This window comes from Canis lupus, chromosome 27 (genome assembly GCF_011100685.1).
Source record: "Canis lupus familiaris isolate Mischka breed German Shepherd chromosome 27, alternate assembly UU_Cfam_GSD_1.0, whole genome shotgun sequence".
Classification (NCBI taxonomy): Eukaryota; Metazoa; Chordata; class Mammalia; order Carnivora; family Canidae; genus Canis; species Canis lupus.
In genome coordinates, this window is record NC_049248.1 from 19,457,639 (window position 1) to 19,480,284 (window position 22,646).

General features: G+C 33.8%; 1 protein-coding gene and 1 long non-coding RNA gene across 3 annotated transcripts in view; one reads left to right on the forward strand and one right to left on the reverse strand.

Annotated features, from left to right (window-relative positions):
- PDE3A (phosphodiesterase 3A) overlaps positions 1–22,646 on the forward strand; it is a 316,383-nt gene that overhangs the window by 175,273 nt on the left and 118,464 nt on the right. For both annotated transcript variants that reach the window (XM_038576971.1, XM_038576972.1), the window contains exon 2: positions 16,243–16,293. In XM_038576971.1, the coding sequence (XP_038432899.1) occupies positions 16,243–16,293 (51 nt within the window). The remainder of the gene's footprint in view (positions 1–16,242; positions 16,294–22,646) is intronic.
- Positions 8,790–19,488, reverse strand: LOC111092731. Its single transcript, XR_005379921.1, has 3 exons — positions 19,222–19,488; positions 9,659–9,773; positions 8,790–8,903 (listed from the first exon to the last, which is right to left on the reverse strand). It is a non-coding gene; the product is annotated as an uncharacterized LOC111092731 (long non-coding RNA).

The following is a 22,646-nucleotide window of genomic DNA, read 5'->3' on the forward strand; positions in this document are numbered from 1 at the left end:
CTCTATGGATCTGATTTGCCTGTTCTAGACTTTTCTTATAAAAGGAATCAACTATTTTTGGTCTTTGGTGATTGTTCTTCTTTGAAATCCTTAGTTTTTTAAATTGAAACTATAAATGTGTGAAGAACAAAATTCTTCACTGTTTCACAAATAGTGCTCCTAAGGTACATATGATCTATGAGAAATGACTTCAATTTCTAAGGTAGAACATATTTGAGAAATTGAGAATATTGAGAAATTCATTTGCTTTATTTCTCAGAGGTTGTAATATTAAAGGACATGTGAAGTTTGATATTAAAAATAACATGTGTCTAGACTACCATTTCTAAAATGTTTTAATTATTTTTTAAATCTGAAACAACTGTTAATAACAGGTTCTGCAAAGCATACTCCAGAAACATTGTTTTAATCTCCTCTCCAAACTGGTTTTACATAGTTCTCATTGTTATGGGCATTTGTCTTTTTTTGTTGTTGTTGTTTTTAAGTAGTAAGTCTTTTTTTTTTTTTTTTTTTTTTACTCAAGATCCAGGTATATGGCAACTAAGGGAACTGAGACATCCACAAGTTAAATTCTATGTTTCATGAAGTTACATTTGATATGTCATATACATAATGAAAATCAAACTAATGATGTAAATTATTCCTCTGTGTACCAGTCTTATAGTTTAGCATGTTATGATTTTGCTTTGGAGTAAATCCAAAGGCAGTTAATATATGTGGATGTTTCTCATCCATTTCCAAGGCCTTTGCCGGTATATATTAATTGCTTTTCATTATTGTTACTCTTCCATGAGAGCTGGAGCGGGGGTGAGAGAGGAAGAGAGAGAGGGAGAGGAAGGTTGTGCTTGTACATGTTTGCTAAAATAGAACTCAAGGGCAGCCCCGATGGCCCAGCGGTTTGGCGCTGCCTTCAGCCCGGGGTATGATCTTGGAGACTCGGGATCGAGTCCCACGTCAGGCTCCCTTCATGGAGCCTGCTTCTCCCTCTGCCTGTGTCTCTGCCTCTCTCTGTGTGTGTGTGTGTGTGTGTGTGTGTCTCATGAATAAATAAATAAAAATCTTTAAAAAATAAAATAAAACTCAATAATGGCATTTTCATGGCATCAGGATGTTGAGGCAGAAGCAATTGTCCCTCCCTCATGGTCATTTTGTTTCAGATGATGACTGCTTCATCTCCAGAATCCTATACCCCTTCCAGGCAGGAAGAATCGGAAGGCAGAGGGCAAAAGAGGCGAGCTAGCCAAGTTTCCTCTTTTAAAGAATTTTCTTGGAAGCTTCATATAATAACTTCTGCTTATATTTCATTGGTCAAGACTGGCTGCCTGATTTGTAAGGGAGGGGAGGTCAGGAAATGTAGTTTTTAAGTTGGGTGCATTGCCATGTCTATGAAAATAGGGATTGTGTGAAGAAGGGAAAAGATGTATATGATATGGGCGACTAGAGGTCTTTAGTCACCTAAGGCAAGCAAAGAAAGACAAGATTCTGAGTTAGAATGAAGAGACAAAGGTTCTTTACTATTTTATGTACTCTTTTTGTTTTTCTTTTTCTTGATTATTTTTTATTTTTGAGTATAATTGACACACAATGTTACATTAGTTTCAGGGGTACTTATATACTTTTGTTTGCACCCTTAACCTTAACAGCAACTCGGTATGCCTACATTTCCATCAAGAGATGCCACAGAATCTTAAAACTGAAATAATACGTATTTTAATAAATATAAATTACCTATAAAAATAATTTGAGAACTTATGTATTTCACAAGATGCCATTTTAGAGCAAGAGAACTCTAGGGAGAATGAAACTGAAGACAAAGGATTCACAGCTATAGAATTTTTTATTAAACTCATTATTTAAATTTCTGTCTAGTTGACTGCCCTTATTTAATTTTCTGGGAAAATCTGTCAGTCATTCTGTAAAAAAAAAATATTTATTGAGTCCCTTAACTTGTACCAGGCACAGGACACATAGAAATTAGGACCAAAATTTTTGCGATCCTCAAACCCACTTTCTGGAATGGGAGATAGACAATAAACAAGTAATGAAATGAATAGGCAAGATAATTTCATATTGTAGCAAGTACAGGAAACAAATGGTCATGCTGAAGAGTAACAGAGGAAGACAGAATGCATGTCTGGCTTTCTATGTTTACTCCCTAACCCTGGTGCCCATTACTAAGCCTGGCTGAGAGTAGGTGCTCAATATATATTTATTATCATTGGATGAATGGATATGGAAGGAATGGATCAATGAAATGGGAGCATTCATTCTAGGCATAGGAAATCATATTAAAAACCTTGTGATTATAGCAGTGAGTTCAGATTTAATTATAAAATAATTAAGTTGCCAGTTGCATGGTTTTATACTGGTTATCCCATCTTCATAAAAATCATGTGAAGTTGTTAATATTATCATCTTCATTTTACAAATGAGGAAACTAAACTTAGACATGATAAAATAACTTACCCAGATGGATAAATCTATGAAGAGTGACATAGAGATTTGATTTCAAGAAATTTGACTCCAGAGTCTACCCTTCCAAGGGTATAATCTTGGGCATTTTGCACACACCCTGCAGCCAGAAACAGCAGGAGAACAATCATTCCCTCAGGACCACGTCCAAAAAAGAAGAAACATAGGCTAACAGGAAAATCATCCTGTTAAATCATAAATGACAATAATTTTCAATTTTCAAATGTGACTTTCTGCTCATTTTTGAACTCCACAGTTCTAATCCTTAAATTTCTCAACAAAGGATGAGAGCTAAAGAATTTTCTGTGGCAATTTCATTAAAGAAGGCTGGCTATGACGTGACAACAATATACAAATATTTTGTCAAAGTCCATCCCTTCCCCTGTTTCTAAATCACAATTTATATTGAAACATGTTTCTTGGTAAAATCTTTCATACTCCCAGTTATTATTGGAAGCAAAGAAAATGTGTTTAATAAAACAAGAATTTATTGTATACTTCTTTTAAGATGTCCTCCCCCCAAAAAAATATCCAGAAAGTTTTCAATTTATATAAATAATCTAAAAAGCAGGAATCTCTATTATCCAAATTGATGAGGTCAGTGGTAAATTGATGTATCAATCAGACTTTGTCTTCTACAACCCGGAATGATGTTTGTTTGTTCGTTTGTTTGTTTTTAACAGCCATTGTTAGGTAGCTGTGTATCTATTTACTTGTGTTTCTCCTCTCCAAATTAACTTTTTTAGTCCTTCCGCTTTTTTCTATGTTTTGCCTTTAATAGAGGCTCTGGCATATAGTAACACTAAAGAAGAAAGAAAGGAAAGAGGCAAGTAAGTCTCTCTGCTCTAGTACTTGAATTAAGAAGATCGAGATAGAGAAGAGTGTGGTCATTCTTTTTGCATCTGTAATACTCTACAACTCATAAAATAGAAAAAAAATTAGTAAATTCGTAATTCAGTTCATAAAGATTGAAATGCAAAGAGCTCATTACATCAAAGAACTTTAGATCATACTATATTCCTTCTTTCTCCTCCTTCCCTTTTTCTTACCACAACATCTTATATTCCAATTTCTTTTTTTATCCTTAGTGACCCACGTAATATATCCCCAAAGGGAAGAAATTTCCAAGAAAACTTTTTTTTAAGTGAAAAGAACATTGGTTGCGGTATAAATAAACACGTGAAATTACTTTCAACATATCAAATGGCTCTTGGAGGCATGAAGAAGAATTGAGGGGTGGGTGAAAATTGAGGATGTAGATATCTGTGCTACCTTACACTTGAGCTAAGAGAATATATCCTGGCCTTATAATAAATTTTTTCAAACAACATTTAAGAATTTGAGGACAAAATGGACATGTCTTGTTAAAACTTACTAATTGCAGAAAGTAGAACTAAAGTAATTTTGGCTATGCCAAGTTCAGAGGAAAAAGAAGAAACCCAAGGGACGTGTAATGGAGTTGGCATATATTGTCTCTGCCACTTAAGGGAATCTGTCCTTTTCTCGCCAACCCCAAAGTGAAGCTGTTTGATGAGGAGGAAGTAGCTTGGAAAATGTTGGGAGTTATGTCATTTTGCTGAAGTTTTTTGGCACTAATGAGAAACATGGCTTAGAATAAGACTTTTAAAAATTCACAAAAGCATTTTTGGAAAAATGTCACTTTCACATTGAGAGGAAGTTGTAAAAAATTAATTCAATATTTTATGTCATTTATAAGACTTAAAATGAGTTCAATTTTTTAAGTAACATGAATTGAGATTTATTTTTAAAAGTCATGCTATTGACTTTTAAAACCATTTCTAAGAAAGATAGTGTAAGTGGAGAATTTTTCTGATTTAGTTTGTTTTGTTGTTACATAGGGCTTAAAAACTAAGTAGTAATATAACTATATTTTTATAGGTCCACAACTGTTAAACTATTTGGGGATCAGAGTAATTTTCCCACTTTTTCAGTAAACACTGTTAATTTTATTGCTTTTACATTAAAGAAAGTGTATGTTGTTTATACCACACACAATACATAAAAATGTTTGATTTTAAAAAAGGGAGGAAAGCCCCTGAAAATATCCAATGCAAGACCTCATGAATGTTGAGTTAAAGCTTTTGCTACAACTGAGATTATTTCTGGATTTTGCTATTTTCCCTAGGATTTCCAAATTTTTCTTCTAAGTAAAGATCAATTTTATAGATTAGTTTTATGAAGTTGCCCTGGTGGATTTGACTGACTTTTAATAATTTGGAGGGAACATACATTGAATGAGTCCTTTCAGGAAGCATTATATAAATGGAATCTGAATGTATATGGGGAAATTGAGACATATTAGCATGATCCAGACTAAAAATGTCATGTAAAGAGCTGGAAATAATAAACAACACCCCTGTTTTTAAAGATTTCTGTTCAGTTACACAACTTGGCAAAAATAATCCAAGAGGTAGTTCAACAAACTGTAAGATACAGATTTATACTCACATTTAAGGTTGCCCAGAAATTCGGGTTTCACTTGAAGTAAAACTGATAAAGTTAATCACTTTAGGCCATAATGCCTATTGACTATTTTACAAGAAAAATGCATTTGTTTTGTTGCTCATAAAGTTAAACCCTTTTTACTGTGATCATTTTAGGGATATTTCCATGGATTTTTTGTTTTGTTTTGTTTGCTTGTTTTTTCAGGGCATTAACTATCACTCACACTGGAAATTTGTGTTTCCAATTAGTAGATGATATACCTGAAGGTTTTTTCCAGGTTGAAGAAACATTAGCATAGCTTTTACCTAGCAGATCTTTTCAAGCCTTTGTTATTTGTGGTTCTCAGCTTTTTGCTACTCTTTATGACTCAGGAAGGGTAAACCATCTGAATTGTCCTTACTGCACGCACCACCAAGGGGACCTAGTAATGTTGTAATGGCACAGTTTAGATTTTCCAGTTGTTACACAGAAAATAAATCTGAATCTGATGCAGTTAACTCTATAGACTCCATGGTCATGCATGTGTGTTATGTTACCATGAGGCATGATGCACAAAGTTTTGTTTTATTCGTGAATTTGATCAGATTTTATAAATTGTGTGTTGGCATGGGTCAAGGGCTGGGTTTCTTCCATTCTAGTTTAATAGAAAGTAACCATATATATCATGTGAATTATACTTTTAAAAAAATCAGAATGTAATAGCACCTAAATAATATTATATAATTATTAATGGTGATAGAAATAATAGCTAACATTTAATGAGTGGTCCTTACTACTACTATACTAAGCCTTCTTTATGTAATGACTCATTTAATTCTCCCCCAAACCACATGAATTAAATGCTATTATATGAATTCTAATGATATGAAACTGAGGCACAGAAACTTTTAACTAAATTTTCCAAGATCATGTGTCTAGTAAGACTGAATATCATGTCAGATGTGAGATTTAAACCAGTCAAGCATCCCCCTAGAACCCGTGTGTTTACCACTGTGCTGCAATTTGTTAATAGTTCCGAAGGTACTTCAGCATCCTGTGTTGCCTCTGGCTTGGCAATATCAACATTTGTTATGTTTACATAGAGCATGGGGCTCTAGGTTATTGTGGGTACCCAATAAATATTTGTTGAAAAGGTGTATGAATAAATGAATGAGGGTATGAATATAGCAATGAATACTATGCACTAAAGAGACGTACTAGTAGAATTTGGTATTTACTCTGAGACATAATTTACTATACATTTTGAAGTCATTCTATAGTCAAAATTTAAAAGTATGGTTAAGGAGCACCTGGGTGGTTCAGTGATTGAGCAGCTGCCTTTGGCTTGGTCATGATCCCGGGGTTCTGGGATTGAGTCCCACATCAGGCTCCTCGCAGGGAGCCTACTTCTCCCTCTGCCTGTGTCTTTGCCTCTCTCTGTGTGTGTCTCATGAATAAATCCATAAACTCTTTAAAAAAATAAAAATATGGTTAATACCCATCACCCATTGAGCACTGGGTATTATATGTAAGCGATGAATCACTGAATTCTACTCCTGAAACCAATATTATACTATATGTTAACTAACTAGAATTTAAATAAAAATTTGGAAAAAAAGGAAATAAAAGTATGATTAATTTATAGTATTTACATAGGATTTTCTGAAAAATTAAGTTTTTTTCTTGTTCCACAGTTTTGTTTTAAGATTTTATTTGTTCATGAGAGATACAGATAGGCAGAGACCTTAGGCAGAGGGAGAAGCAGGCTCCCTGCAGGTAGCCCAATATGAGACTCCATCCCAGGATCCCAAAATCATGACTTGAGCCAAACACAGATGCTCAACCACTGAGCCACCTAGGTGCCCCTGTTCCACAGTTTTCAAATAAGGTTGAGACTAGAGAGTGGAAAATGGATTTTAGAGAAATAAATCTGTCATATTCATTACTACCATGAGTTCCATGAAGACAAATCAACTCCCACATCCTTTTCTTTATTCTTACCAATAAGTATACTTCATTGCTCAAGATGTGATATTCAGATGGGACTCAGTAATTCCTCATTGTTTGAAAGTAATACAGTAGGAAAAATTGTGTGATTATATGTGATTATATAAAGTACATGAAAATAATGCATAAGAAAAGCATTTAGAAACCTGTAAAAAATAGTTTCTCAGAATGTTTCAAAGAAAATTAATATTTCGATTTTTTTAAAGATATGTTTATGTCTTTGAGAGAGAGAGAGAGAGAGTGCAAGCAAGCACACAGAGGGAGAGGGAGAAGGAGACTTCCCACTGAGCAAGGAGCCTCATTTGGGGCTTGATCCCAGGACCCTGGGATCTCGACCTGAGCTGAAGGCAGACGTTTAACTGACTGAGCCACCCAGGCGCCCCTATTAATCCTTTTTGCAACAAAAGTATTCTATGATCAAATACTTTTGGAAATGTTTAGTTGAATTATGTTCCTTTGTTTAAGAATTCCTCAAACTTTAACAATGCTAGTATATATTGAGACTATCTAAGTAGAATTCTATTTTGCAGAATTTCACAAGCTTATTTTACTTTATTGCTGTTTCTTTATTAAGAGTTGCACTTTTTAAGCACAAGACTGACGTGATTGCATTATTAGTAGTACCAAAAATGGAAATTATTAAGAGTGCCAAAATTTATGTAATCAAGATAGTCAAGATGTAATACGTAAAAATAATGGAAGGTTTGATTCATCAGTGGCTACACATAGGTTTAGGGTAATGATCGTCATTGTGATAACAGACAGAAATAGAATTATGGAAACACAATCAGAGTGTAGGAACATCATAATTATCAGAAATAGATGAAGGATTTGCAGTAAAGGCTGAGATTTCAAACTCCAGAATATTTGGATTTCTTTCTATTTGAAGTCTTCTCATTCCCTTGTGTTTATGAAGTTTATACTAGATTGGAACGCTAAGAGTCAGGATCAGGGATTTATTCTGTGCCAAGTGGATGGAATTTAGGTAGTTATTAGCAACTGTGAAGAAAAAAATCCCTTCATTTCAGTCATTCAGTGCTTTACTATTTCCAGGCTTTCAATGCTAAGGTTTCTAGAGAATCTTTATAAAAATTTTTTTTTCCTGCTAATTTGTCTGAAGATTCAAGATGAGGAGAATAGGAGAAAGCTAAATTATTCAGGGGGGGGGAAAAAAAACGTATTTCGATCCTAAGAAAGATCCTTAGGATCCTTGAGGCATGAAAGGCTAGGACCAATAAGCTGAAAAAGACTTCCTTCCCTTGCCCCACCCTAAGAGTAAAGGGCAAGCAGTGGTGACAACTGTCCTCACCTCCCCAGTTCCCCTTCAACCAATATTTGGATGTATCTGATGAATATTTTTGTGGCTTTTTGCAATATTTTGTGTAATGTAACCATGTCTGTCTCCCCCTAAAATCTTTGGTAGTATCTCCATCACTGGCTCATACCTCACAGAGTGGGATGGATTTGCGGTGTGGGTGATGTGATGAAGTGGTGGCAGTGCAAGGAGGCTGTGGATAAGAACCGAAGCTGCTGATAAGTCCTATCTGTTTTACCCAAAGGAGGCTAAGGGAGTCTCCCAGTTTGTAAATTTAATTATAAAAGAAGGCTAAATCTTTGTCAGTATCTCCTGCACTAGGCCTTTCTATGCCCCGAACCATAGGGAAGGAGTCTGCAGGGCTGGGGAACAGTGTGTGGGAGCCTTAGGGATTCTGTTAACACCTTTGGCCTAAGGCCCAAATCCAATAAAGATTTCGGTGTCCCTTTCCTGCAGAGCATAGTATCATCTTGAACTTCTTAGCTCTGTTAATAACAAGAGGAAAATAAAGCATAAAGGGTTAAGAGCAGTTCCCTTTAATAGGACTAGACAGGAACTGAGGTTGTGGAGGCGGTCACAGAGCTTCTCAGGCCAGGGCACTGCCATCTAGGAGACCTTGTGGGCAGGGTAGTGAGCAGTCGAGGCCATCTTCCCACATAGAATCCTGGAGAGAGAAAGCATAAATAAGTAGTGAAGAGATGATAAAAATGAGTTTGCCAGGGAAAGAATCCAAAGGGAACATGCTAATGGTAAAGACAAGCTTTAATTTGCTTATCATATTGAATGTTTCATGCCTTTCCTAGTTAATGGAGTTAAAAGGCAGCCCTGCTCTTACGTATTTTATGGCTCTTGAAAAAATGTATAAAGGGAAGACAAATTTGTGCTATGTGATATAGCTAATCTAAGGACGCCCTTGGGGAGTGTGGGAACCATTCCATAATTTTTTGTTGATTTGAATGAAATTGAAGAAGAGTTTGGAGAAGAGAGAATTCCTGGTCCCCTATTGCTCTACAGAATGTACTTTGCCATTTCTAATTAGTGGAGCAAATGATTAACTTTTTGATTATTATTCCATACCAGAGGAAGGGAGTAAACACCAAATATATACCTATGGTTAAAAAGATCCAACCCTTTTTAAAATTTTAGCTTAAGGATACTCTATTTCTCTTCAAATTAACCACTTCTGCTCCTGTCTCCAGATCTTTTTATCTTCTGTTTCATCTGTGTGCCGAGCCTCTGCCCCAGATATCTGTGTACAACTCTCGCTTTATACAGTTCTCTCAGAAAAATGTCACTTCTTCAGAAAGGACTTCCCCAATCTCTAGTTGTATGAAAGCAGCCCTATACCCAGCCCCTACCTGCCATTAGCCACTGATTCTCCATCCTTCACTGTAAGCTTCTGTGTAGCTTTATCATTACCTGGTTTGTTTATTCATGTATTATATGTCTCCTTTTGCTAGAATCGTAAGAGCCAGGTGATCAGATATGCATCTTGGTTTGTTCATTGGTGTGTAGGTTGTGCCTAGAACAGCTCCTTGAACATAATAGGTATACAATAAATATATGTTAAAGATTTATTTAATGAATAAATGATGCAATGAAAAGGAGGTTATGGATTAACTTTTATATCCTTACATGTACCATATGTAGTATATATAGTGTACCTATATATAATAGTATATATTACAGTGTATATCTATTATTTTTATGTTTTCAAAAATATGCTGTAGTAATTTTCAACAGGTGGAATAGAAGAATGGTTTTCTGGAGAGGAAGGTGAGGATGACAGTGTTACTCTTGCTTTGCACTGTTACCTTTTATCTTACGTAAAACCCCTCGCCTCTTTAAGTACTTGCAAAAGATTTTTCTTTTTACCTCTCATGGTTCTTCTACAGCTTTTTCATCTCTTTTCAATAATAGTTATGGTGAAATTTTTCTTCCCATGAACCCCCTAAAAGGCATTCTTTTTTACATTAACAAACAGAAAATAATGGGAGACTAAAATACAGAAACAAGAAAGTATTTTACCTACAGGAATGTATACTTTTGACTATCTGCATTTCTCATGCTATTATTAAAAATACCTCTGCTTGGATGGAACCATTTTGTTTCCATGCTGATTTATCCTTTGCTTTCTCCTGTGAACTTTTTAAATTTGGTGTTTGGCAGCAGTTTTGTTTTCCTTGGAACTAAGTACTGTGTAGCATACTGTTAGCTGAAGGCTGTGATGTAGAAATGTATTATTAAAAATAAAAGAAGAATTGATTCCATAAGGATGAAAATGACTCTGTGTCAAGGAAGTTAGGATTTTCAAAATGCTTTAAATAACAGATTGTGTTTCTTTTAAAGGAAGTATACTTTGTTTCCTAGAAATACATTTAAAGGTCTTCATTTTGCCTATCTTGATTAATGAGAGCTGGGGAAAAAAAAAAAGATACTCTTCTTTAAAAAGAGAATTCCTTCATCAGATGGAATTTCTTTTTTTTTTTTTTGTTTTACATTTGTAGGCATAACGTTTGTAACCTCTATATCCCCCCTTCTTATTAAAATGCCTTTTCCCAGAGGAGTAATCATAGTTAAATAGTTCAGAAGATAGTTTTTGTAGGTGAGAGACAATCTTTTTTCTTCCTGAATTAAGCAGGCATATATTCTTTATCAAATAGAATATGTTTGGATATCCTGTTTTTTTTTTTTTTTCATTTTCCAGTCTTAGTATCTCTTTCTCTTACATTTCTAGAAACTTTATATAACTAATAAAATCATAAGCATTCCTTCTCCAGAAAAGGTATCATACCATGTTAATGAACTTTTTCTGTCTCTTTTCCCAGAATGATCTGGGTATCATGCTGCTATTCATTTGTCTTGAAAGTTGAGCCCAGATGAATTCAATTGCAAAAAGAAAAAAATACCTATAATTTCTGCTTCTGTTCCTCAAGGTCCATGACCCATTTTTGTCTTTTATCTAAGCCCTTCAAAGTGTCAAATACCTACTCTTGTCATCTGTAACTTTATACTAATCCTACCTGTTTGATTCATAGGATGTTTTGACTTTCTCATTGATATCTCATCAACATCAGTTTGAAATTCTGAAATTCACTGACTTCATTGTACAAGTGTCCTTTTCATTATTTATTATGACTAAGCAATTTTTTTTTTATTTGTCATAATCATTAGTCAGGAGAGTGGGGCTAGTGAGGTGTCTATGTACTTCCTAAAACATTTAGCCCTGTGGTTCTGCTTTAACAGGAATACTTACCTGTGGCCAAATGCTTCATTTTAATTTAAGCACTCTATAGTATTAAGTAAGTCAGGCAATTTATCACACGATGGATGATGTTTTTAAAAGGATAGTGAAAACATTGTGGTTATTTTAGTCTTTGGTCCATGATCTAAGGACAGTGCTATTATGACAGTAAGATAAATTCTATGTACAAATAAGATAAAAATTCATGTGCTATCCTGTGCTCAACCTCCCTACTCCCTACCTCACCCCCATCGGTGCCAGGTACGCAATAATCACAGAGAGAGTGGAGCCCTGAAACTGTCCAGCAGCCCCCACCATCTTTTTCTGCCCTTAAAAAACAAATTATGGAGAATATTATAACAAACCCCATATATTCAACACTAAAATTATTAATGTTAAATTTTTATTCAGATTATTTAATTTATTTTCATATTATTTCATTTAAAAACAGAGCCTTTGTATGATTTCCTCAAGTTCAAAGAGAAAAAAATCTTGTTGAATTTCCTTTGACTCTCTTTCTATTGAATATAGAACATTATGGTATCTTGCTTATCATTTCAGAGTTTATTGCTTTTTGGATTTTATTTCACATAGCATGTAGATTTCAATAATTTCATTACTTTGAAAAAAGTAGTAATGGCGTTTAAAAATACATTTTGAAATACACATGGCTGGTCACTCAGACTTTTAAGTATAATAATGATATTAATATATAATATAAATATATAATAATAGAATAAAATAGAATGCCTTTATCCTAAATTGCTCTCATTAGTCTATTGTATAATGCCAGGAAATAAATCTCTCTGATTCATATATAACACATTTGGCAAATTTTGCTATGTTATGTTTCAAAAAATGAGATTTAGAGAGTGAACATTTGGAGGTTTGTAAGTTCTGGCTTATAATGATCAGGTTTATCTTCTTTTTCTGTACTAAGTGATCCCCCAAATGAATCTACATTTTGAAAGTTTTTGTTCTCATACTAGAAGTCATCTTTTTTTTTTTTTTTTTTTAACATTGTTAATGGTAGAAGACAGTGAAATCTGTGCTTTTCTTATTTTAGTTCTGATCTTGGAGAAATGTTATCTTTTTGACTCACTACCTGTCATTATCAAATATTCCAAGTCAATATATTGTGGATTATAAATCTTGTTTATGGTTTATTTACCTGTTTTTACTGCTGTACTCATAATAGTAGAATTTACTAAGTTATTCCATTAGTTGAAACTCATTAGTAAGAGAATAATAGTCGTAACAGTCTTGTATAAATTATTATTTTCTGAAGATTTAGATACAACGAGGGAGAGAAGATAACCCTTCTGCTTAAAAATTATTTTACTCTAACAGCATCCTATTCAAGCTTATCATCTGTTTAAACAAGCAGAACAAATAAGCACCCCATCTTACTGTTATTTTCTTTTTCTTCCTATTATTGACAAAAAGTATTCCTAAGGTCTAAATAAGACAGGTGATTGAAAAATGTCAAGATGATTTTTGATAATTCTAGTGAACAACCAATTTAAACCATTAAATGGTCTTAATTTATACGTCTCTAAATCAGACTATTTCATTAGTTGATTAGTGTTTTAACTTTTATATAATCAACTTTAAATAAGTATTAATGAATATTTACTAGCAGATGTAATGCCATTAAATGCAGAAATTTAAAAAAAAATAACGCATTAAAGAAATATCAACTATCTAAGCATTAAATTTTATATGATGATTATCAGGGCTAATTTACCCAAAGTTGTATGCTAGCCAAATTATAATTAAATCATTTCACCGATTCCAAGGCTTATAATAATTGATCATCTTATTAAAAATGAGTAATTTAAAATTGCTTTGTTATATTTTTCACTTACTATACCATGAGCATTTCATGTGTAATTTTGTAAAAAGGCCTTGAAAGCCAAAGTCGAAATGCTATATTATAATCTTTTTGTATTCTAATTTAGCGTAGTTCCCTTTTTGTTGGATAACACAGTGATTGACACGTAATTACTGAATTTTTACATTTTCTAGTTCAAAGGGTATGAATTTTTAAGAGTATGCAGTATGTATTAAAATTGATTATATATTGTATACATGTCTGTGTATTTATGTGTGTAAATTATATATGTGTGTATATATCTATACACTACATACTAGCAATATATATGCATACTTAGTTCTCTAAATTCTACCAAATATTCAACATGATCAGATTGCTAATAGGCAAGAATCATGTCTTGTTATTGTTTATATTTAATTTTTTTCACTTCAGATAAAACATTTGCCCAATATTGATTATTGATGTTAATTTTGTAAACTGTCTTTATCCTTTATTCTGATTATTTGCTAGGGTTGCATTCTTTTCACCTCTTTTTTAAAAAAGATTTTGTTTCTTTATTTGAGAGAGCACAAGTGGTAGAGAGGGGCTGAGGGGGAGGGAGAAGCAGACTCCCTGCTGAGCAGGGACCCTGAATCTGGAGTCCATCCTAGGATCCTGGGATCATGACCTGAGCTGAAGGCAGATGCTTAACCCACTGAGCCACCCAGGTACCCTACTTTCAGATTTGTAGCGCTCTTAGAGTACTGAAGATACTAGTTTTTACCTGCAATTTCATGGAAATATTTTGCTAGTGTGACATTTGTATGGACATTGAAGTTTTATGTAGCTGGATCATAATCCTCTGTGTGTGTGTGTGTGTATGTGTGTGTGTGTGTGTGTGTGTTGTTTAGTTTGGAAAATCTTTTCTAGGTATCCCTGGGTGGCGCAGCGGTTTAGCGCCTGCCTTTGGCCCAGGGCGCGACCCTGGAGACCTGGGATCGAATCCCACGTCGGGCTCCCGGTGCATGGAGCCTGCTTCTCCCTCTGCCTATGTCTCTGCCTCTCTCTCTCTCTCTGTCTCTGCGTGTGACTATCATAAAAAAATCTTTTCTATATTTGAAAATAGTCTAAATATTTGCCTGGATTTTATTTTATACTTACCATTTCACCTTTAAATGTCTTTTTATCTGCCTAGAATTTATATTTGTGTGTCTTAGAAGATTCGGCTCTAATTTTTTTTCTGAAGACTCTATTTTTTTTTCCTCCACTTGACTAATTCATCAGATACTCATTGATTTTTATATTTTCTTTTTACTATTTTGTTGCTGTATGTACTTGAGTTCTTTTCACAACTGTCCACTACATTTCACTTATTTATATATTATATATATATATATTTTAAGATTTATTTATTTATTCATGAGAGAGAGGCAGACATATAGGCAGAGAGAGAAGCAGGCTCCTCCCAAGGAGCCTGATGTGGGACTCCATCCCCGGACGTGGGATCATGCCCTGAGCCAAAGGCAGACGCTCAACCACTGAGCCACCCAGGTGTCCCAGTATATTTTGAGTCTTAAATCATTGTTCCATAACTTGAGTTAAATTTTACAGCATGTTTTAATAACTGAGTAGGGTATTACTCTCTTCTAATATTTTCTGATTCTTATAAATCAGTTTATTCTCTCAGATCAAATTTATGTAGTTGGTTTTTTCAGTTTCCTAATCGAATATAAATAACTTTTGATCGAGATTGGGTTAAACCTATAAATTTGTGTGGATAGACCTGAACACTTAATTTTATCGAATTCAGTCTTTTTTTTTTTTTTTTAAGATTTTATTTATTTATTCATGAGAGACACACAGAGAGGCAGAGACACAGGCAGAGAGAGAAGCAGGCTCCATGCAGGAGGCCGGAGATGAGACCTGATCCTGGGTCTCCAGGATCACACCCTGGGCCTAGGGCAGCGCTAAACCGCTGAGCCACCCAGGCATCCCCGAATTCAGTCTTCTTAATCAGGAACATTGTATGGCCATCAGTAAGGTCCTGCCATTTTCTGTGCATGGTTATCAAACATTTCTTGGTAATGTGGAAAAACATATTACTTTTTTGTTGCTTTTATGAACAGTTTTTTATTATATGTACTAAGGAGGCATTGCTGTTGTCTAGAAAAGCTGTAAGGTATATTAATAAGTTGAATAATCTGTCTTGTTTGTATGCTAGCCTATTAGAGATAGGGAGCTCTTCCATTGGGACATACGAGTACTAAGTGTACTGGACAGATGAATGGAATTTTATTTCTCTTGGTCAACATCTTGTATATTCTGGTTAAATGTTATTTTCAACTAATAAATATCATGCTTTGTAAGCAAAGTAGCTTAGAGCTATGACAATTATGGCCTAGCTTGATAATGTGTCTTTTTTCCTGAAAATCTACATTTTGTGACCTTGGGGGGAGTATTTCACATTAAATCATTTGACTCCTTAGAACTCTCATATTTTTGTGATATCAAAACAGAACTAAAAATGATTGAAATATTTTGGCCTTCTCATCGTTACCATTCATGACAGTGAATTAACCTATACTAATGATTTATTTAGCATATTTTCTTAAATTAGAAGCTTAATGGCATGTAAAAAGCTTAACTCCAGTTAACATGTCTATAGGATGTTCCTGACAAAGAACCATAAAGCTGTATATTAGCAGACTCTTTTTATCACACAGTGATATTAAATACCTTCAAAACAACTACTAGTTGAAATAATTAACTATCAAACCAGAAGCTATTATTACTTTGTATGTTAATTTATTCATGATAGCTATTTAATACATTCATATTAAAACATAGATTTCAAAAACTTAATTCTTTAGAAGAAAGAGTAAAAATATTTGCCATATAAAATAAATATCATTGAATTTACGATAATTATTATATTATTTACAGCTCATGGGGCATTCAGAATGGGACCAGAAACGAGGGCCAAGAGGATCACAGGTAAGTTTGTTTTCCTTTCCTTTTTTTTTTTTTTTTCTGCATTTTGTTTCTTAACAGTTTGAGCCATGCTTGAGTCTTCTAAAACTCAAGCAATAACAAGTAGAGAGAGGAAGAGGCAAATAATCATGCCATTTGTTTTTATTTAAGTTAGCTGTGATTAAAGTCTGGTTTCAAATCCCAAAGGCAGATGCCTGTATATTCTTCCTGAGAGCTTTCTGGTATCCCAGATTGGTTCTGTTTATATGAATGTAGATTTTATATTCATCTTGTCTCTGCACAATACATTTTGATCAGCAACCCACTCTCTTGCTTTTATTCACTTCCTTTGATAATTTTTCTATGTATTTTCTTTTTTTCTCTATCTTCCTGTTTTTGGTTAAATATTTTGAAACATAATCAAAGTAAACCCTGAACTAATTACAGATTTTGTCTCTAAATTAACTGTCTTCGTCTTAGGGAAATAGAAAGATGAAAGGACCTATTATTTTTGAAAAGAAACAAATTCTGAACCTTTCTATATTACCAGATTGTTTTCATTGTCTTACTTTATGTCTTAGGCAAGGGGAAAAGCTTCCATGACGCATTTATGCTTTTTAATGACCTAATTAGAAAATGTGGATTTGTTTTGCTTCCATAATTACTTTGCCTGACAGAATAAGGGCTGAGTTTTACACTAAGAAAATTCTCTGTCCTCCTGGAGTATTTTGTGAAGAAAGATGAAAATCTTTAATATCCTAGCAGCCTGTGGGTTTACTTGTCTGTAGACAGCCAAATAAAAAATTGAGTGGGTGGGACATTTTTACCTCTCCTGCTTGCACTTTCTATTTGCTACCCAAAAATATGGCCAAAAAGAAAGAAAGTTGAATATGCAATATTGTACATGAGAGTTCATTGTGAAATGTGAGATTCTCCTAGGTGTTTTACAAAACTGATGTGGACCAGTGCTGTCATTAAGTTTGCCTGGTAGTTATTTAATTTAGGTCCCTGTGAAAATAAAACCCAATCAATCAGTTGTTTTTAGTTGAGATTTTAATAGCCATGGTTTTATTTTCATCCATTACAAACTTGATTAGTAAATAATATAAACCAGTCCAATTAAGTTAGTTGTCCCAAAGAATTTATGTCTTGCCTTCCTTCACTCTTACTTCCCTTTCTCCGTTTCCTCTGTCACACCTGCTCTCTCTGTACACACCTGCAATATTTTAAATCAGAATTTGCTGCAAGATTGGGAATGAAATGGTGAATGTATGGTAAAGGCTTTGTGGTTCCAAACCAATTAAAAACTAAAGATGAGCACAAGAAATTCAACAGTTCCTGATTGTTGCCACCAAAAAATTTTGATATGCAAAAAGTGCTATATATGTTTGTTTAAGTATTATTTACTCATATGACTCATTTGGGTTTTTTTCAAGTTTTAATTTAAATTTCAATTAATTATCATACAGTATAATATTAGTTTCAGGATAACAGTATTATAATTCAACACTTCCATTCAATATCTAGTGGGTGCTCATCACAGCAAATGTTCTCCTTAATCCCCATCATTTCACCCTTACCCACACCCTGTAACCATCAGTTTATTCTCTCAAGTCTGTTTCTTAGTTTGTTTCTCTCTCCCCCTCTCCTTTGCTGGTTTGTTTTGTTTCTTAAATTCCACTTATGAATGAAATCTTATGGTATTTGTCTTTCCCTTACAGACATTTCACTTAGCATAATATCTTCTAGCTCCATCCATGTCATTATATATATATGTGAATATATACAATAAAATATATATTACATATGTGTATGTATACATAAATAAATGCATATACACAATGGAATATTAACCATAAAAAGAATGAAATCTTGACATTTGTAACCCATATGACCTATTTGAATATAATGTATCTTCAGGTTTGGATTTGTCCCTCTGTCATTATAAATTAGAATAAAAAAATCATAAAAACACAATATTGCTTGTGTTAAATTTAAACATAAACTCAGAGTGAAAAAAATTTAAATTCCAGATATTGCACATATAGCTAAATAATGTTTGATCATATTGGAAAGCCTGAGATGATTCTGAAAAGCAACTGCATTCATTAGAACATTCTTGCATGAAATACCATTATCGACATCAAAGTTTGTCTTAGACTTTTCATTAGCTGAATAAGTATTTTCAATATGTATACCTTTGTCTCACTTTGATTCCTCAACTTAGATAAAAATTGTCAAGATAAAAAGCAAAAAACATACACCGAAAACTAAAAACAGTAACTACAAGAAAAACTGTTGAAATTTCAGATAAACAAATTAGGTAATAACTTCTTATCTAATTTTAATTACCCACTGAGGGGGAAAAGACACTGTATTTATGTTTTAGATCATTGATCCCTTATCTTGCTATTATTTCCTTAGATAATATGTCTAAAGCCTTTTAGCCATCCAAAGGAATTTCAGGCCGACCGCATCTGAATACAGATTTCTTAATAATTTACCAATACTCAAACCCCATCTCAGTTTAGTTTAATTGAAGACAGTAACTTTTTAGCCACTTACTCTGTGTACAGCACTATGGTAGGTCTAAGTCTTTAAGAGAAACTGAGTTGACAAGGCTACTGCATTCCAAGAGCTCACAAGTTATGTTTGGAAATAGAGCAATTCTTGAATAGATATCTGCATATAAGGCAGTCTGATAAGTGTAAAATTAAATATATAAACAAAATGTAGTAGTAGTTTAGGTGGAACAGAGTATTTATTTATTTATTTTATCTAGTAAAACTATTTTTTGGCGTTCTTATCTGAGGAGCCTTCAGTATTGAGTAAGGTTTTAGAAGTGCAAAGGGAGGAAAGGGGAAAAGCTGGAGTTAGAGTCTCAACTGACAGAGTGTAGAACATGTTTGGACATATGTGAATTTTCTTTATAACTGCTTTGTCAACACTTACTCGGTAAGGATTGCTGCAGGAACTACTGCATAAAAATGAATCAGAGAGTGTCAGATGTTATTGATTAGACATGAGGAAGAAGTAAGGCGGTCAAGATTTTGAAATCCAGTGCTTGAGGAATTAGTGCCATTCATACAGACGAGTTTATAGTGAAGACAGTGAGTTCAATGTTAACAGTGTTCAGTGAGAAGTGACAATGACAATTCTAAAAGGAAGTTTGAGACAAGAACTTGAGGTGCCATTCTGTTGCTCTGTTGCCAGATTGGAGTTCTGTAGTCAGTTGGGAATGCTAATCATACATATGATAATTGAGGTATCTCAAGACATAGATTCTATAAGATGAATATGAAAAGGGAAAAACAAAAGGAAGACTGATTCTTGGGGAAGGCTCATTGGAAGGGCTGGAAGGAGCATGTGGATGCTCTCACTAGGAGACCAGTTGAAAGAGAAATGATACAGAATCAAAAGTAGGGTACTATCAAGTTAGACTAGGAAGAGAAAGGTTCAAGGAAACAAAAAACTTGGGAAATGCGTTTCAATATAGTGATAGCAGGACGTTAGTGAACTTTGAGAATGCCATTTTGATCAAGAAGTGATGGAAAGCAGAATACAGAAATTAAGTGAGTATTATAAGATAGAATGTTCTTTTGGAGGAGTTTTGTTTTAGAAGAAACATGGCAGCAGAAGTGAATGAAATATCTCTTTATGCTGAAGTGAGATGTGTGTCTTAATAATTATTAATGACAAAGGAAAAAGAATCAGTATAGAGAAGAAATCCCCAAAATTTTTGACACTGGCCTACTTAAGGAATGAAATTCAGGGAAGGGAATGTACTTTCTTCCAAAGTGGCCCTTTTGGTACCTGTTTATCTGTTTTTTTTTTCACATGGCACCAATCCCCGCCCCAAATTTTACCATCCACTCTAGTCAGGAAAACTGACCATGTTCTCAAATAAATTACTGGATAGATTCACCAAAAAGCACAAATAAAGAAGCTTTGGAAGGAAAAGTAGAGACATCTATACTGGAATAAGGGATAAGATATGGGGACAGATAGTACAAAATAAAAGAACTACTGTGAGCCTAATGATTTCAGTTTTCTTGATAGAGAAAAGGTACAAAAAGTCGGTGATTGATAGTAGAAGATCTTGAGTTGTAGGAAAAAAAAGGCGTAAATTTGTTTTGGATATCTAAAATTAGGGACTCACTTGATATACAAACATCAAGAAATACCTAATAAAGGCAGAGGTCTGTCACTTTCTGTGAGTGGTTAGCCTACAAGACCAATTTTAACTTATTTCATGTTGATTCAAAAAAACGCCAATACATGTCAGGCACTTTTGTTAGCCTTCAAGGGGTCAAAAATGAACTGAAAACTTTGGTCTTCAGGAAGCATACAGTTTTACCTAAAGTCAGCTTTAGCTAGAGGATAAAAAATAATCAACTAGTATTGAGAGCATTAATCATTATAAAATAGAGTTAAGCTCCTGGTCTTCCCTCCATGTGCTTGTAAGAGATTTTGTAAGAGATTTTTGTAAGAGATTTCCCTCCATGTGCATGTAAGAGATTTTCTCAAATTTGATGTGATCCTCCAAAATTAATCATGTGTATACTAGCACAGATAATAAGGTGTACCTTTTCAGCATTTATCATATGGAAAAATGCATATCTTGCTATAAGTAAATTTCACCCCTTATGACTTTTCAGACTCACAATAATTTAATTCAAATTTATTTATTTACTCTAATTGCAATAATTCTAACATAACTTGTCAGCTCAGCTTTCTGGCTGTTTCTTCTACTTCTTCTTCTTCTTCATTTCCTCATTCCCCTTCTGCTTCCCCCTCCTCTTTGTTGTTTTTTAAGTATATATTTTCAAATAGTAGATCATCCAAATTAGGGAATATGCTAAATGATGGACTTCCAACAACATGCAGAACTCTTTTATCTGGCAGCATTCCCAGTAATACCAAATGAAGTCAGGGATGAAATTCTCAGAAGGCAATTAGTTTTTTATTTTTCTTTAAATTCTTGAAGAAAAGTTTTCCAGTGGGAAGTGAAGAAGGGCAATAGAAAATCACTCTCCTTTGAAAAGGTTAAAAATGATAGGAGTGGATTCCAAAGAGCCTTGTGGGAAAAGATTAATTTGGTTTGTGAATTTGTGAACTTGCTGAGATTTTCATGTACTAGGAACCAGCAGGCTCTTATTTGCCAATACTTAGAGACCATCAGGTTCTTTAGTTTTTAGTGTATTACTGAAGATTTACAGACTACAAGCCAGGCTTTATCAAATAGACTTAAGACCATTTATTGAAGAAACAACTTTTTGTGTGATTTATCTAGTTTTGTAGACAGTGAAATTCTGGTTCCTAAATAAGTGAAATACTATATGTACCATATCAGAAGATAGCTGAATATTCTGATAGGAAAAATAAATTATCAGCTTATACTAAGCTATTGGCATACCTAAAAATGAAGCAAACATGGATATGTAACATACCAAAATTTATGGAATGCCACAAAAGTCGTTTTAAGAGGAAAGTTCATAAAGATAGAGTCTACCTCAGGTAAAAAGAAAAAGTCTCAAACAGTCTAACTTTATACTTCAAGGAACTAAAAAAAGAAGAAATGAAGCCTGAAGATTAGTAGAAGGAGGGAAATGACAAAGATTACAGAAGAAATATATGAAATAGAGACTAAGAAGAAAATTAAAAGCTGGTTCTTTGAAAAGATAAAATTGATAAAACAACCCTTAGTTAGATTCACCAAAAAAAGAGAGAGGACTCAAATAAGTAAAATCAGAGATGAAAGAGGAGATACTACAATCGATACCACAGAAATACAAAGGATCAGAAGAGACTACTTACTATGAACAATTATATGCCAATATATTGGACAACCCTAAAGGAATGGTTAAATTCCTGTAAACATACAGCCTATCGAGGATTAATCATAGTGAAATCAAAAATCTGAAGAGACCAATTACCAGCAGAGAGATTGAATAAGTAATCAGAAAAGTTTCAACAAACAAAAATCTGAGACCAGACAGTTTCACTGATTAATTCTACCAAATATTCAAAGAAGAATTAACAACAGTCCTTCTCAAACTCTTTTGAAAAATAGAAGAGGGGAAACTCTTCCAAACACATCTTATGAGGCCAGCATACCCTGATACCAAATCCAGACAAGGATGACATACAAAAAGAAAACTAAAGGACAATATATCTAATGAACATAGATGTAAAAATCCTCAACACAATATTAGCAAATCAAAATCAACAATACATTAAAAGGATCATACGCTGTGATTAAGTGGGATTTATTCCAGGGATTCAAGAATGGTCCAACATTCACAAATTAGTTAATTTAATAGACCACATTAACTAAATGAAGGATGAAAATCATAATCATCTCAGTAGATGTAGAT